Source organism: Cervus canadensis, chromosome 18 (assembly GCF_019320065.1).
Source record: "Cervus canadensis isolate Bull #8, Minnesota chromosome 18, ASM1932006v1, whole genome shotgun sequence".
NCBI lineage: Eukaryota > Metazoa > Chordata > Mammalia > Artiodactyla > Cervidae > Cervus > Cervus canadensis.
The window spans coordinates 5,683,983-5,699,333 of record NC_057403.1 but is presented as its reverse complement, the minus strand read 5'-3'; the positions used below and the strand labels follow the sequence as shown (position 1 = coordinate 5,699,333).

The 15,351-nt window shown below is 39.4% G+C and overlaps 1 protein-coding gene across 2 annotated transcripts in view; it reads left to right on the top strand.

Moving 5' to 3' along the window:
- The window catches only part of CDH11 (cadherin 11), a 49,275-nt gene extending 34,441 nt beyond the window's left edge, over nucleotides 1-14,834 (top strand). Inside the window, exons 10-11 of one of the 2 annotated variants that reach the window (XM_043437067.1) lie at nucleotides 10,736-10,987; nucleotides 13,507-14,834. In XM_043437067.1, the coding sequence (XP_043293002.1) occupies nucleotides 10,736-10,987; nucleotides 13,507-14,003 (749 nt within the window). In that variant the 3' untranslated portion in view covers nucleotides 14,004-14,834. The remainder of the gene's footprint in view (nucleotides 1-10,735; nucleotides 10,988-13,506) is intronic. The other variant, XM_043437068.1, reaches the window with a different exon arrangement.
- Nucleotides 14,835-15,351: the final 517 nt, after the last annotated feature.

The following is a 15,351-nucleotide window of genomic DNA, read 5'->3' as shown; positions in this document are numbered from 1 at the left end:
CTAGGATAGATTTTTTAAATTATGTATTATTTTCTAAGTGACAATTTTTAGTATAAACTATAGCTATTTTACTTAGTTCATTTATTATTGGACACTGAGAAGTTATTAATATAACTTCTCAGCTATTTTCCTAGGTTTTCTAGGGAGACAACTACATAAAAATTAAATAATGACAATTTGCTTCATCTTTTTTAAAAAAAAATTGGGTTTTTTTTGACAAACTGCATAGATTTGTGCTTTATGTGCTAAACAATAGCAATAATAATGGCTTTACTTACTAATTTAGTGGGGATATTATTTCTAGAGTTTTATTGTTAAGCATAATATTGATTGTTATATTAAAATTAAGATTTGTGTTGTGTGTGTGTATTTTAGGAAGTTTACTCTCCATTTTAATTTTATTTTAAAAAACAGATGTTCAGTTTTTAGCACAATTTTTGGATACTAATAATAAGACAGTATGATTTTGACCACTGACCTAATTGATACTTTAAATTGAAATATCCTGATTTTGAACTTCACATTTCTAATTTCCAAACCTCTATTCCAAATAATGATGAAATGCAAAGAGCAAGGGTTAAAGATTAAATGTTGGCTGTAGCAGTGAGTGAGACATAGTCCCATGTATCAGGAAATTCCTAAAAGCACATGCAGCAAAATTAGCTCTTTTGTGAAAGCACAGGTGATTTCGATAGTGACTGTTCCTGACCTACCTGCAGAGGAGCTGTAATTATCATGGTGGCCTCCAAACAGGCTGTCTGACCCTAGTCTTGCCCCCACTTAACTTAACTTGCCCCCACTGATAATGTCTTTCTTTTTAGAATTCTCCTATGACTCTCCATTTCCTATGGCTTTAACTGAAACTTTATAGCCTAGTGAGCAAGAAATGATATGACCTCCTTCCCATAAACTTTGCGTCTATCATCTCCTTTCTCTTGTTACCATAAACCGTGCTCCAAAAGCTTCAAACCATCTTTATTTTCCCAAATATGCTGTGTTCTCACATGCCCATGTTTTTTTTTTCCCATTTATTTTTATTAGTTGGAGGCTAATTACTTTACAATATTGTAGTGGTTTTTGCCATACATTGACATGAATCAGCCATGGATTTACATGTGTTCCCCATCCCGATCCCCCCTCCTGCCTCCCTCTCCATCCCATCCCTCTGGGTCTTCCCAGTGCACCAGCCCTGAGCACTTGTCTCATGCATCCAACCTGGACTGGTGATCTGTTTCACCCTTGATAGCATACTTGTTTCAATGCTGTTCTCTCAGAACATCCCACCCTCACCTTCTCCACAGAGTCTAAAAGTCTGTTCTGTACATCTGTGTCTCCTTTTCTGTTTTGCATATAAGGTTATTGTTACCATCTTTTTAAATTCCATATATATGCGTTAGTATACTGTATTGGTCTTTATCTTTTTGGCATTTGTTCTGTGGAAAATGTACCCCCATCCCTGACTATTATACCTCCTCTTTCAAGTGGCATTGTAAATGAAGTCTCTTAGGTGAAGCTTTGCTGGGCATCCCAGCCCATCCCTGGATGCTACCTCTTCTGTGCTCCAGGAACACTGCACTAACCTCTGGTGTTTTTTAATCACTCTGCGTTCCAAGCATACATTTCTCTGTCTGTCTCCCACTAGAATGTGAGCTCTGGAATCCCAAAATTTTAAAAAAGTGGGTTGACCAAATGCATGGATTAAAATGGAAAAAGTAGATAGAAAGACATGTAATGTGCTTCAGTCATTTGGGGGCTTAGTTATTATTGTGGAAAGATGATTATGTTATGAGATAAGCTTCAGGCTAAAAAGACAACCCTTCTTTCTATGTTGGAATCTTCTGAAGGAGTCAGTACCAGATCACCCACTCCTTCCATCCATTTATCCTTTCATCATATATTATTGCACAAAGTTATATTGGACATCTAAGGTCTGGATGCAGGAAGAGATGACTTTCAAATGTATTAAATTTGTAAGTATATTATCTAATATGCGTCATGTTGCAGATCAAATGAGTTCTGATGCATGATATATTCAGAGTTAAGTTTGAACTACTAAAAAAAAGTCAAATTAAATCAAATTAAAAAAAAAATAGAACAACTAAGAATAAAACCATCATATGACCCAGCAATCGCACTCCTAGGCATATACCCTGAGGAAACCAAAATTGAAAGAGACACATGTATCCCATTGTTCACTGCAGCACTATTTACAATAGTTAGAACATGGGAGCAACCTAGATGTCCATCGACAGATGAATGGATAAAGAATTTGTGGTATATATGCACAATGGAATATTACTCAGCCATAAAAAGGAATGCATTTGAGTCAGTTCCAATGAGGTGGATGAACCTAGAACCTATTACACAGAGTGAAGTGAGCCAGAAAGAGAAAGATAAATACCATATTCTAACACATATATATGGAATCTAGAAAAATGGTACTGAAGAATTTACTTACAGGGCAACAGTGGAGAAACAGACATAGAGAACAGACTTACGGACATGGGAAGAAGGGAGGAGAGGATGAGACGTATGGAAAGAGTAACATGGAAACTTACATTACCATATGTAAAATAGATAGCCAAGGGGAATTTGCTGCATGGCTCAGGAAACTCAAACAGGAGCTCTGTATCAGCCTAGAGGGGTGGGATGGGGTGGGAGGAGGGAGGGAGCTTCAAAATGGAGGGGATATGTGTATACCTATGGGTGATTCATGTTGAGGTTTGACAAAAAACAGCAAAATTCTGTAAAGCAATTATCCTTCAATAAAAAATAAATTAATTAAAAATATTTTTAAAAGTAGAACAAAAAAAGTTTGTATGGAAAGCAGGTTTGGCTGGGTAAGGAAAGATAGCCAAGACAGATTCATCCTGATTAGACCAATTGGCAAACATCTTTCTTTCTTTCTTCTTCTTCTTCTTCTTTTTTTTTTGGTCTAAACTAATGACAATTCTTTTTCTGACGAGCAGCACCAAAAAGCATCCAAATATGCTTCCAGCTTTTCATTTTTATAATTTAAAGATAATCAAACAGATTTCTGTGGGACTTTTCCCCCCTTAATTGCTTCAATATGGAAGATTCTCTGTTGGCAGATCAAAATGGCAGATGGCTTTTAATGCCCTGCCATTTTCACTGTATAAATAATTATGTTCCTTTTCTGCCTGAGATTCACTGCTGCAGTTTTTCCAACGCAGAACACAATTTATCTGGAAACCCACCTCCTCCTCAACCTAACAGAAGGAGGAATAGGTCTTTTTGGTGAATTAGACAGATTATTCTTTCAAGGTTCGCTCTGGTCACTGACTTAACTGTTGGGATTTCTCAACTCACTAAAAGACCCTATATGTTTATCTCCCACTGAATTCCCTGGTAGTTTTCCTTTTCTAAAACCAGGAAATACATTCCTTTCTCCCTCTCTATCACCAAGAGAAAATTATCCTCTAACGAAAGTGGAAGGAGGGTTGACTCTAAGGAATGTGATAAACTACAACCTGAAAAGTCTGTTGATACCAACAAAGAGTGCACACTTAGATGCCTCGTATACACATCAGTTCAGTCCAGTTCAGTTCAGTCGTATCCAACTCTTTGTGACCCCATGGACTGCAGCATGCCAAGCTTCCCTGTCCATCACCAACTCCTTGCTCAAACTCGTGTCCATCGAGTCAGTGATGCCATCCAACCATCTCATCCTCTGTCATCCCCTTCTCCTCCTGTCTTTAATCTTTCCCAGCATCAGGGTCTTCTCAAATGAATCAGCTCTTTGCATCAGGTGACCAAAAATTTAGAGCTTCAGCATCCGTCCTTCCAATGAATATTCAGGACTGATTTCCTTTAGGATTGACTGGTTTGATCTCCTTGCTGTCCAAGGGACTCTCAAAAGTCTTCTCCAACACCATAGTTCAAAAGCATCAATTCTATGTGCATATACACATGCACATGGGCAATTGTTCCCGTGTTATTTGTTGTGTTTTGAATTTTGAATCTCAGTATCAGAGATATAATTAAAAGATCATAATCCCCCTTCCTCTGTAGGATGCAGGCCTTCATTTACAGGGGAGACATGATAGCCCTCTGAGTCTTGGATCAAACAATTTTCTGCATTAATATTTTAAGGCTAGTCTCAGAATTTACCTCACTGTAGCATTTCCATCATTCCAAAATATTAAGAAAATAATAGATTTCTTTTTACGTCTTGCATACTGGTTTGTTTTTGAAGGTGTGTGTGTTTCTGGAAATGCTATGGGAAGAGAAGTGTTGAATAAGTGCCCTAAATCCTTTGTAGGTCTCTCTGACATAAAATTCTTAGCGTTCTAAGAGCAGTTCTTTCATCTGGGACTTGAGTCTGTAAGGATTTAGTTATAGGCTGTGATGGGGGTCCATATAATTAACTAACCATATTGGAGAAATCTGGTATTAAAAAAAAAAGGAACAAATGTGGCATGCAATAATATCAGAATTCTAGGGTCTGCTGTGCACTGGTAAAAATACAATGAAACCTAGAGGAGTTTGAATCCCAGTTTTGTTACTGTGATCAGTTGCTTCCTTCTTTGTTTCTGAATTTCTTTTCATATAAAATAAAGGTAATTATACTTTCTGCACATAGTTTAAAAATTCTTTGGGGTTAAGTAGGTGGAAGTAACAAAGAATAAGGTTTGCACATATTAGCAGCTCAACAAATGTTACTTAATTAAATCTGACTCACCCAAAATAATAAGAAAAAATAATAAGATAGAGATGATATTTTCCAGGAACAAAATCTATAATATCAATAGAGGCAGTGATGATCAAGTGGGGTTCAAAAGTACAAAGTGGGAGAAGATAGGCAGTCTGGAAATTGATGGCAAGCTATTAAGTCAGTAAAATCTGACTGTGTGGAAAAGCCAGATGGATGCTGAATGTAATGAAAGAAATCTCCTTCAACTGTTTACTTTTCTAGCTCACAAAACACTGCTGACCAAAGATGAGTAAGCAAGGTTCTTGCCTTCAGGGATGTTACTGTCCATTGGAGAAGACACACATTCAAACAGTTGCCATAGACTGTGAAATAGTCAATATGAGCAATGACTGCAGGTAGATAGGTGGCTCGTACAGTGTTTAGAAAGACAATAAAAGATGCAGATATCAAGTTTACCTTTAAGCTTTAGTCATCTCAGAAAGTTAATGCTACAAACTTCAAAAGCATTATTTGAAATTTCTGTTATTTCAGTCCCTCCCTCAGATTCAAGGTGTCACAAATAGTGCCATCAAAAATTAAAATTATTTTTTCAAAAATCACAAATGTAAATTAGTACCAAAAAATCTAAATAACTAGACTTTTCAATGATGTCTTTTGTACAATAATTCTGTAGCATGTGTGTTTCTGAAATTTTCAAAGTTTGAAACTTCACTAATACTTTTGGGATGCACTTTATATATATATATTTTCATTATTCTGATAGAGCTATTGCCACATATCTAAGGAAAGTAGAGAAAACCCAGAGGAACATAATCACATAATATTTATTCTGCTAGGGACTGCATCACTGTCTTCAAGTGTGTGGAAGCTTTTAATGGGGTGGATGGATTTAGTTTGTTGCTAAGGTTTGAGGAGAAAGGATAAATTAGGTAGATTTAGGTCAGAAGTGAATTAAATAAGAGCAAGGCTTGGCCTAGATCTTTTACAGTCTCAAGAGATGGGCTCCAGTAGGATGCAGACAGTGTCTGTCTTCACAGGCTAAAGTATTAATATCTCTGATCAAGTTGATCAGTAGGGGAATCTTTAGCTTTGGAGCAGAGAGGGACAGAGGGAAAGAAGTGGTAAGGAAGAGTGTCTTAAGATGCTTTTTAAGGCACTATTCTCTCACTTTAAGCCAAGCCTCTCTGCTGACATCATGATGAGAGCAGAAAGTACTAATCCTTTGCTGCAGTGATTCCTCTTTTCAGATTGCTATACCCATATATGGCTTCCCTGGTGGCTCAGATGGTAAAGAGTCTGCCTGCAGTGTGGGAGACCCAGGTTTGATCCCTGGGTCGGGAAGATCCCCTGGAGAAGGAAATGGCAACCCACTCAGTATTCTTGCCTGGAAAATCCCATGGACAGAGGAGTCTGAAAGGCTGTAGTTGATGGGGTCGCAGAGTCAGACACAACTGAGTTTGCCCACATATTGCCCACTTTGCCCTGGTTGTTTTTCTTTTGGCTAATACAAGATTGGCACCCAATAGAGTTGATGTATAAAAGGCTGCTTCCCTATCATAATTTTCCATTTTAATATCCTTTGTATATATCCCTCCCTTGGGTGATATCATCATCATGGCCCTTACATTTGCATCTCCAAACTGGTACCATGGAGACCATCATTATGAAGAATTTTTACATTTTGTTAATGTAATGACAAAGTATGCAGATAAAAATAGCATCCAGTTAGGAGTCTAGGTTGTAGACATAAAAATTTGAAACCTGAATTTATTTACCATTAATAGAAATACTACAGTTTGTACAAGACATATACTAGTAATTAATGACCTCGTTTGCAAGTTTTTACCTAAGTGGGGGGGAAAAAGGAAAGGCATCCATGTTTGTGGATAGGGAGAAGAATATAAGGTGTCAGGATGAAAGACCAAGGTGATTGAAAAACATTTTCTTACCATGGGAAATACCTTACCCAGAACTGAAGAGCATGAACTATCTTCCTACCTCTGAAGGATGCACCCTTCCCTGTAGGCAATTGCATTTAAGGCTGCAATGACATTTCTAAGAATTCACTTTCCTCTCTTTGCCAATGTTTCTCTTCCTCATTAGTCTACTGCACAAAGAGGAGAGCTTCCAGAAAATAATTGATATTTACTGGTCATCTGCAACAGCCTGGCACTGTGCAAAGTGCCTTTATGAATGGAATCAAATTTAACCCTAAAAACTATTAATTTCCTGGATGAGAATATAGCAACTCAAGACATTTACCTAATATGTCTAAATGTCAGGCAATTAATATGTAGAAGAGTCATGATTCAAACCCAGATCTGTTTGACCCCAAACACTGAGATTTGCTCCTTGGAAGCTTTATAAAGAATACTTTGGCCACCTGATGTGAAGAGCTGACTCATTAGAAAAGACTGAAGGCAAAAGAAGAGGGTGGCAGACGGGGGGATGTTTAGACAGCATCACTGACTCAATGGACATGAATATGAACAAACTCCAGGAGACAGAGCAGGATGGAGGAGCCTGTAGTTCATGGGGTGGCAAAGAGTTGGACACAACTTAGTGACTGAACAACAACAAAAACAATAAAGGAGAAGGATTTGAGAAATCTCTTGATGAAAACTTAAAAATTGATAGAAAAGTTGTCATTTTCTTCCTCATCTTATTAACCATGGAATCAATTTGACACTTCCCTGAAAATATGTCCTACAAAAGCTCTTATTTTTTTTCTTGCATCACCCATACCTCTCAGAAATGTGTATGTCCAAATTGAGGGGACCCTCTCAAAGATGGATATGGAGTAGCTGGCTAATTAAAATAATGAGAGAATTTGTAGCCAAACCTAGGATACAAAAATGATTTCCTACAGAGGTTTTATTATTGTTGTCAGTTTGTTTCATTTTCCATTTATTTTTCTAGAGTTGTTTTCCATGGAGTCCCTGCTTATAATGGTCCTTTTTGTTAGTAAAGGATCAGTGACCAGAGTGGACAACAAGAAAGACCATCACAGGACACGGTGCTGTCTCCTCTGATATGGCCCTCCCTGCAGAAAAACTCATCCTTCCATTGGTGCTGAGGTCTAGATCTAAAGGGGGGCTATTATATGCATTCAAGCAACAGTAACCACCTAAGTGCCAAGCTAGTCTGGTTAGACATGCTTCTCGTCTAACTATACCTACCCCTCACCAGTTCACCAGTTCTGGAGGACCTGGATTCTGGTGCTAAGTTTTCCAGCTAGAAGGATTCCTGAGCTCCCTGGAAGCACAACCCAGAGGACAACCAAAGGTTTTTATTATTTGGTCCTAATCGCAACCCCATGAGGCATGCTTGGTATCAACTTGTGTCCTCATTTTAGAAATGAACAAGTAAGGCTCTGGCAGGACAAATGACTCATTCTAAAGCATGTGTTTGGAATATGCCCAGGAACAGACCTTCAGACCGTTTATTTTCCACCTCTCAAACTAATCTTAAAATCCATATGTGAAACATTTTTTAAAAGTTCTCGAGATTCTACTGATGAATCACGCAGAGACAATAAACGGTTCAGTCAGCTGGGCACTTTGATGAGCTTTCATTTCCTAGTTTCAGTGTGACTGAGGGGACTCAGCTGTTCAGAATATGAAGCATCTTGAATTCACAGGCTGGTGTCCTGTTCAGATACATGTTTTCCACTAGTGTTTGGTTTTCAATTACCTTCATGTATAAGCCAGCCTGCTGGCATCTGGAGGTACAGTTTTGCATGGATTGCACACTCAAGAGTATATTTTTAAGCCACGGCCGCCACAGGTTTAAAAAAAATACAAACACTCAGGTCATGTTCCCACCAAACTGCATCATGGGTAACAGGGTGGGACTCAATAGGTGACATCTCTTGGGGATGTCATTCATATCAGAGAGGTATATTTGACCAAGCAATTTAATTAATTTATTTTCTTCATAAATTTTTTCATATTTATTTTTATTCATGATGGTATGGCATTTTGACATTTCAGATCATTAAAATACAATAAATATTTTAACATTTAATTTGTGAAAGCCTTCAATTCAAATAAAATTATGAGAAGGAAAAAATAACATTTGAAGTAATTTATGTAGATATGTCAATTTTTTGGTATTTGTTAAGCATAGAACAATGGTATAGCCTACAATAGGAAAGGACACTCAGCAAACGGAATGTTAAGTTTACATTCTATTTGACCACCTTTAAAAAAAATTCATGATTTTTCATAGTACATATAATTTTTCTCCAGTGATAAGAGCAACATATGCTAATCATATAAACTTCAGAAAATATAGAGATGAAGGCTGATGGTTCTGCCGTGTTTTGATTGAGAGATTGGCAGCAGAGGGCAGAAGATATGTCATTAATAAGTCTTGCCAAAAACCAGCCAGCACCCACACTTTAGCTTCTGCAATACTCAAAATATCTATTCAGTCCTAAATGAGACTGAACCTGGTATAGATTTTTTTTTAAATCTCACACAGAATATGTTACATTTTCTTTAACTTAAAAATATGAATTCAGCTTTTAGATTCTAGGATAATTTTTCCTACCACAAGAGCTAATTCATGGTATTATCAATTCATTCAAAGCAATGGGCCATCATCTTGGTCTAACCTTGTTATAAATTACTGATTTCTAACTCACAAAATGAGGCATGCCATATTGAGCGTGTGTGTATATGTGTGTGTGTGTGTCTGCGTCTGTGTAATTTGATGGAGCATATTCAAAACTTCCACTGTTTTATAATAGCGATGTTTTCCAAGGCAGAGCATATGGTCTAGGAAAAAAATCTTTTTGGCGGGTAGAGATATGCAGAAAACATGATGAGGAAGCATTTCGGAATAGGTTACAAAAGATTGAGAAATACATGAAAACCAACATCTGGAACTTGAGTGAAACCTTTCCCAGAACATGGTTACAACATTTGTTCAACAAATATTTATTGAATGTCTGCTGTGTGTCCAGCACTGGAGGGACTGAGATGAAGCAGATAAAAGCCCCTGTTTTCCATAATTCCACAGTCTAGGAGAGAACCAAGTATTTTATGCCAACAAATAATGACAGAAGAGTGGGAGACTGATTTGTATAGGAATGTACAGTGTGCTGGGTCCCAATGGAGATGCGGGGAAGAGTCTAGAAAGGGCTTCCTGAAGGTGACTTTGGATTCAGTTTTGAGGCTTGAGAAACTCACTGGTCATGATTAAAGGAACTTTGGGTGGGAGGGAGGGCATTTTAAAGCAAAGGGTCAAAGTCAAGGCGTACAAAGAATATGGTGTGCTGAGTAACAGTCCTAAGTTCTGCACAGCAGGCTGAACTGGGTGTGTGGGAAACAGCAGGCGTGAGCCTGGAAGGCAAGGTAAAGTCTAGATCAGGGAACTATCTGATGATCCACTGTGTAGACGCGGGCTGTGTTGTGTGGGCAACAGAGAAACCATCATTGTTTTAAGCAGGAATGAGATTTTCAACTGGGTGGCTGATGATGCTTGAATTTCAGAGAAACTGTAAACCTGCTGCTAGGTTTATAAAATATTTTCACTTTAAAGACAACATCTCCCTTTAGGACTTATGAGTGGGTTCGTAGTTTGGGCAAGATTTGAGAGTGGATTAGAAATCTCTCAAAAATACTAACAAAAACTGGCCAAAGGCTTGTCATGAAGTTGGGAAAGTGCACACTCGCCTATCTTATTTAATTGTATCCCTCACTAACAGAGGGTGTGGTTGAAGCCCGTAAGTCCTTCTATTTGAGGAAAAGGACAAACACTCAAACAGAAAATGGTGTCCTTACCCAACCACTGAAAGCATTCATATTGACAAAATAAAAAAGAGCCAATTTCTGAATTTTGTTTCCAGATGGGACAAAACAGGGATCTTTGTCGTGCCAAATGGCAGCGGCTTCTATAGATGTCTAGATTAGAGAACGAGTGGGGCGATTCTGGTTGTTAGCCTTGGTGGTGAGAAGAGCACGCTCAGATCAGCCAAGCTGAGCGGAGCAGACTGAAGGCTGTGACGCCCTGGCCTTGCTCTCCAAGTGCGCCTTCTCTCCCCTCTTCCCACAGATAATACCGCGGGCGTGTATGCCCGGCGCGGAGGGTTCAGTCGGCAGAAGCAGGATTTGTACCTCCTGCCCATCGTGATCAGTGATGGTGGGATCCCTCCCATGAGCAGCACCAACACCCTCACCATCAAGGTCTGTGGATGTGACGTGAACGGGGCGCTGCTGTCCTGCAACGCGGAAGCCTACATCCTGAACGCCGGCCTGAGCACCGGGGCGCTGATCGCCATCCTCGCCTGCATCGTCATTCTCCTGGGTAAGGGATCTTCCGGGCCACCCGTGGGAAGGGCCTTTCAACCAGATGCCCATCCTTGACACACGTATATTTCTCAAGTTACATGTGCTATATACTGTGGTTGCAAGTTGGGACAAAAAAGAAGTGTCTGCCTGCTCATGTATTTCAGGGTATGGGGCGTGAAGAGCAAGTGACTTAACAAGCGTTAGAGCAGAGTTGGGGGAACTTCGTGATGAGCAAAATGCTGGCATCACTGGACTGCTAGCAGAATACATCTGGGGGCATCAACAGGGAACCGAGTAGACCATCGGAATATTTTGCAGGAGAGGAATTTAGGCAGAGACCTAGTATATGAACAACCATTTGCCTTACAAGAAGAATGAGAAGAGTTAGAGGTAGAAAGAGTAATTGTGATGTCAAAGACGGTCTATGGAGGACTCAAGGAACTGGATGAAGATTGGCCTGGCTGAAGCTGGATCTTGGTTTCCCAGCCCAATTGTCATATGTTATATCTGGGTATATGCCTCAGCTCGGAGGGACCTGGGAGAAGCTTTTCCTGCACTTGCCGGCTGAGTTTGGTGCCCTTCTTCTGCACATGATCCTGTCTATGTTTTACTCTGTAATAGCAGGAAAGCCTCAGGAAGCTTGCATCAGTAGTCCCAAAGTCTCAGAAATCATGCATGATGAAAAAGTCAGAATTCAAACCTAAGTATGTCAGACATCAATTTATACTTGTTCCATGATGGTTAGTTGTCTACTGAATGAATTCATGGATCCTCAATGCATAGGGAAGAGCCAACGAGTTGAATTCAACAAATAGTTAATGAGTATTTTCAGGATACCAGGCCCTGTGTTCAGCCCAGGGAGATAAAGAGAAGAATTATACAAGATCTCAGTGATCAAAAAGTTCATCATCTATTGAGGAAAATAGGCATGAGCAGATAAATACAGAGGCACATGGTGAGCACTATGATGGGGATATGAACATAACAGGCAGTGGGGGCCCAAGAGGTGAAAGTGCCTGACATTGAGTGGGAAGGTCAGAGACATCTTTCTGGAGGATGTAACACACCTATCAGATGCTGAGTGTTCCATCTGAGGAAAAGGGGCTGGGATGGATGGATAGTCCAAGCAGAGGGGGCAGAAAACAGAAATGTTCTGAGAAGTTCATAATCGAGTGGGGGAGGCAGATGTGTGAACAGTGTAACAGGTGTCATGGTGATGGCCAGGTGGATGCAGAGAACGGATAGCAGTAGTCCTGTCTGGTATCAGAATGGGATATCAGGAAGGATTTTTGTGATGAAAGATAAAGAGTCATCCAAGCAAAGAAAGTGAAAAGGAGTGGTCCTGGTGAAGGTGTTGTTAGGAGCTAGGCACAGGGGGAAAACACTGCCTAGTGAGCACTGGAAGCCATTCAGAGTCTAGGCAGGTGCACACCCTCGTCCTGCATCTCACAGTGGTGGTGGATCCAGAGGGGCTCTAAGGTCACTTGCCAAATTCAGTCACAAACATTTTCTGCAGTCTTGCTGAGCATGTGGTTGCTGTTGCTTGGTTACCAAGTGGTGTCTGACTCTTTTATGACCCCATGGACACCACGTGACCCCATGCCCTCTGTCTATGGGGTTTTCCAGGCAAGAATACTGGAGTGGGTTGCCATTTCTTTTTCCAAGGGATCTTCCCGACCCATGTCTCCTGTACTGGCAGGTGGATTCGGTACCACTGAGCCACCAGAGAAGCCCAGTGTTCCAACGAAAGACTGTAGAAGCCTCTTATGGGGAAGTGGGGGGATTGTCAGAGGAATGAAGCAGTGGCTGAGCTTTCCTTGTAAGCAACTCTGCTCACTTATCCTAGATGGCCTGAGTTCAGTGGAATCCCCTCTCTCAGAGAAGAGACAATAGCAGTGGTTTCATCTGGAGTTTCAGCTGACACAGTTTTCTGTTCAAACAAATAGAGATTTTTCATTTGTCTGTTGGGGGTCTTTATAAGCTATCTCTCTTCTATATGGTGGTCTGAAGAGAGTCTAGCTATGCTTATGATCCAGTTTCTTATAAAGGTGTAGTGGGTTCCGTGCTGGCCTCACCTCAGAGCTCTTGCAACCTCTTTTAGACAGGACCTCAAGTCTCTCGTGTCTTCATTTGTAAACTTTGGAGAGGCAGCTGCTTTCCTTTGCAAAAAGAGACAGGCATAACCCACATTTAAGAGGCTGCAGACGGACAGAGATATTTAGAATCTTCCTAATTCTTTGGAAGATGACTTCCAAATAGTATCAGATTGATTTGCAAAAAGCTCACAATAGTTCCAACTTGCCAGTTTGTTTGGATAATAATATTTTCCTGGCAGCATTTTTGCAGAGGAAGAGACAAGTGGAGGGCAGCTTTTGCACATCTTTGAGGATTCCAGGTAAGGCACTCATTTCATAGACTGGTCCCTGTTCTGAAGCATGTGTACTCCATGCTTTAAGGTAAGCAGAGTTCCCCTGGGAAAAGAACCCCAGAAGACTGGACTTAACCCTTGCTTCCTTTCTTTGTCTTTCCCTGTAGTCATTGTAGTGTTGTTCGTGACCCTGAGAAGGCAAAAGAAAGAACCACTCATCGTCTTTGAGGAGGAAGATGTCCGTGAGAACATCATCACCTATGATGACGAGGGTGGTGGGGAAGAAGACACAGAAGCCTTTGATATCGCCACCCTCCAGAACCCCGATGGTATCAATGGATTTATCCCTCGCAAAGACATCAAACCTGAGTATCAGTACATGCCTAGACCTGGGCTCCGGCCAGCACCCAACAGTGTGGATGTGGATGACTTCATCAACACGAGAATACAGGAGGCGGATAATGACCCAACTGCCCCTCCTTATGACTCCATCCAAATCTATGGTTATGAAGGCAGGGGCTCCGTGGCTGGGTCCCTGAGCTCCTTAGAGTCGGCTACCACAGATTCAGACTTGGACTATGACTACCTACAGAACTGGGGCCCTCGGTTTAAGAAACTAGCGGACTTGTACGGTTCCAAAGACACTTTTGATGACGACTCTTAACAATAACGATACAAATTTGGCCTTAAGAACTGTGTCTGGCGTTCTGAGGAATCTAGAAGATATGTAAACAGGTATTTTTTTAAATCAAGGAAAGGCTCATTTAAAACAAGCAAAGTTTTACAGAGAGGATACATTTAATAAAACTGCAAGGACATCAAAGTGGTAAATACTGTGAAGTACCTTTTCTCACAAAAAGGCAAATATTGAAGTTGTTTATCAACTTGGCTAGAGAAAAACCACTTGGCATACAAAATATTTAAGAGAAGGGGAAGTCTTAACGGTGAACTCATAATGAAGGGAAATTGTTTATGTGTCATGAACATTGAACTCTTTTTTTTTTCTTCTTTTTGTTTTAATTTGTCAAAGATGCTTCCACAAAATTAGAAAGGACAACAGTTCTGAGCTGTAATTTCGCCTTAAACTATGGACACTCTATATGTAGTGCATTTTTAAACTTGAAATATATAATATTCAGCCAGCTTAAACCCATACAATGTATGTACAATACAATGTACAATTATGTCTCTTGAGCATCAATCTTGTTACTGCTGATTCTTGTAAATCTTTTTGCTTCTACTTTCATCTTAAACTAATATGTGCCAGATATAACTGTCTTGTTTCAGTGAGAGGCGCCCTATTTCTATGTCATTTTTAATGTATCTATTTGTACAATTTTAAAGTTCTTATTTTAGTATACATACGAATATCAGTATTCTGACATGTAAGAAATGTTACGGCATCACACTTATATTTTATGAACATTGTACTGTTGCTTTAATATGAGCTTCAATATAAGAAGCAACCTTTGAAATAAAAAAGATTCTTTTTTAATTCTGGGTTTGATTCTTAACATTGAAAACAATTAAGTATTTCTAATTACCCATTTATAATTCTAATTTAAGATATTTGTTATCTTTTCATAACCCTATTTATGATATGTTATAGTCTGCTGATTTTATTGTTTATTTAAAATTGGATATGTTTTACAAATGTTTTTTTTTTTTTTTCTTCAGACAAGATTCTGTAACATTGTGTAAAGCTTTTTTGTACATTCTTGGTGTTAGCTTCTTAGCTTTTCTTCACACACATCTTCTATCAAAGAAGGATGCTAAAGATCTAGGTCAGTCTATGATTTTGCAATACTTGTTATATAATATGCACTTATCTTGTATATCAGTAATTTGATGGTTATGAGAAATGAATCCATGTGGGAATGAATCTATTAGAACTCTAAAGTTCAAGATGTGGATGTTATTGCCCCATACCGAGCATTTGGGGGTTGGTGGGGGTGAAGAGTGAAAAATATACATTTGCAACATGTAGTTATAAGATCAGACCTCCAATGTTA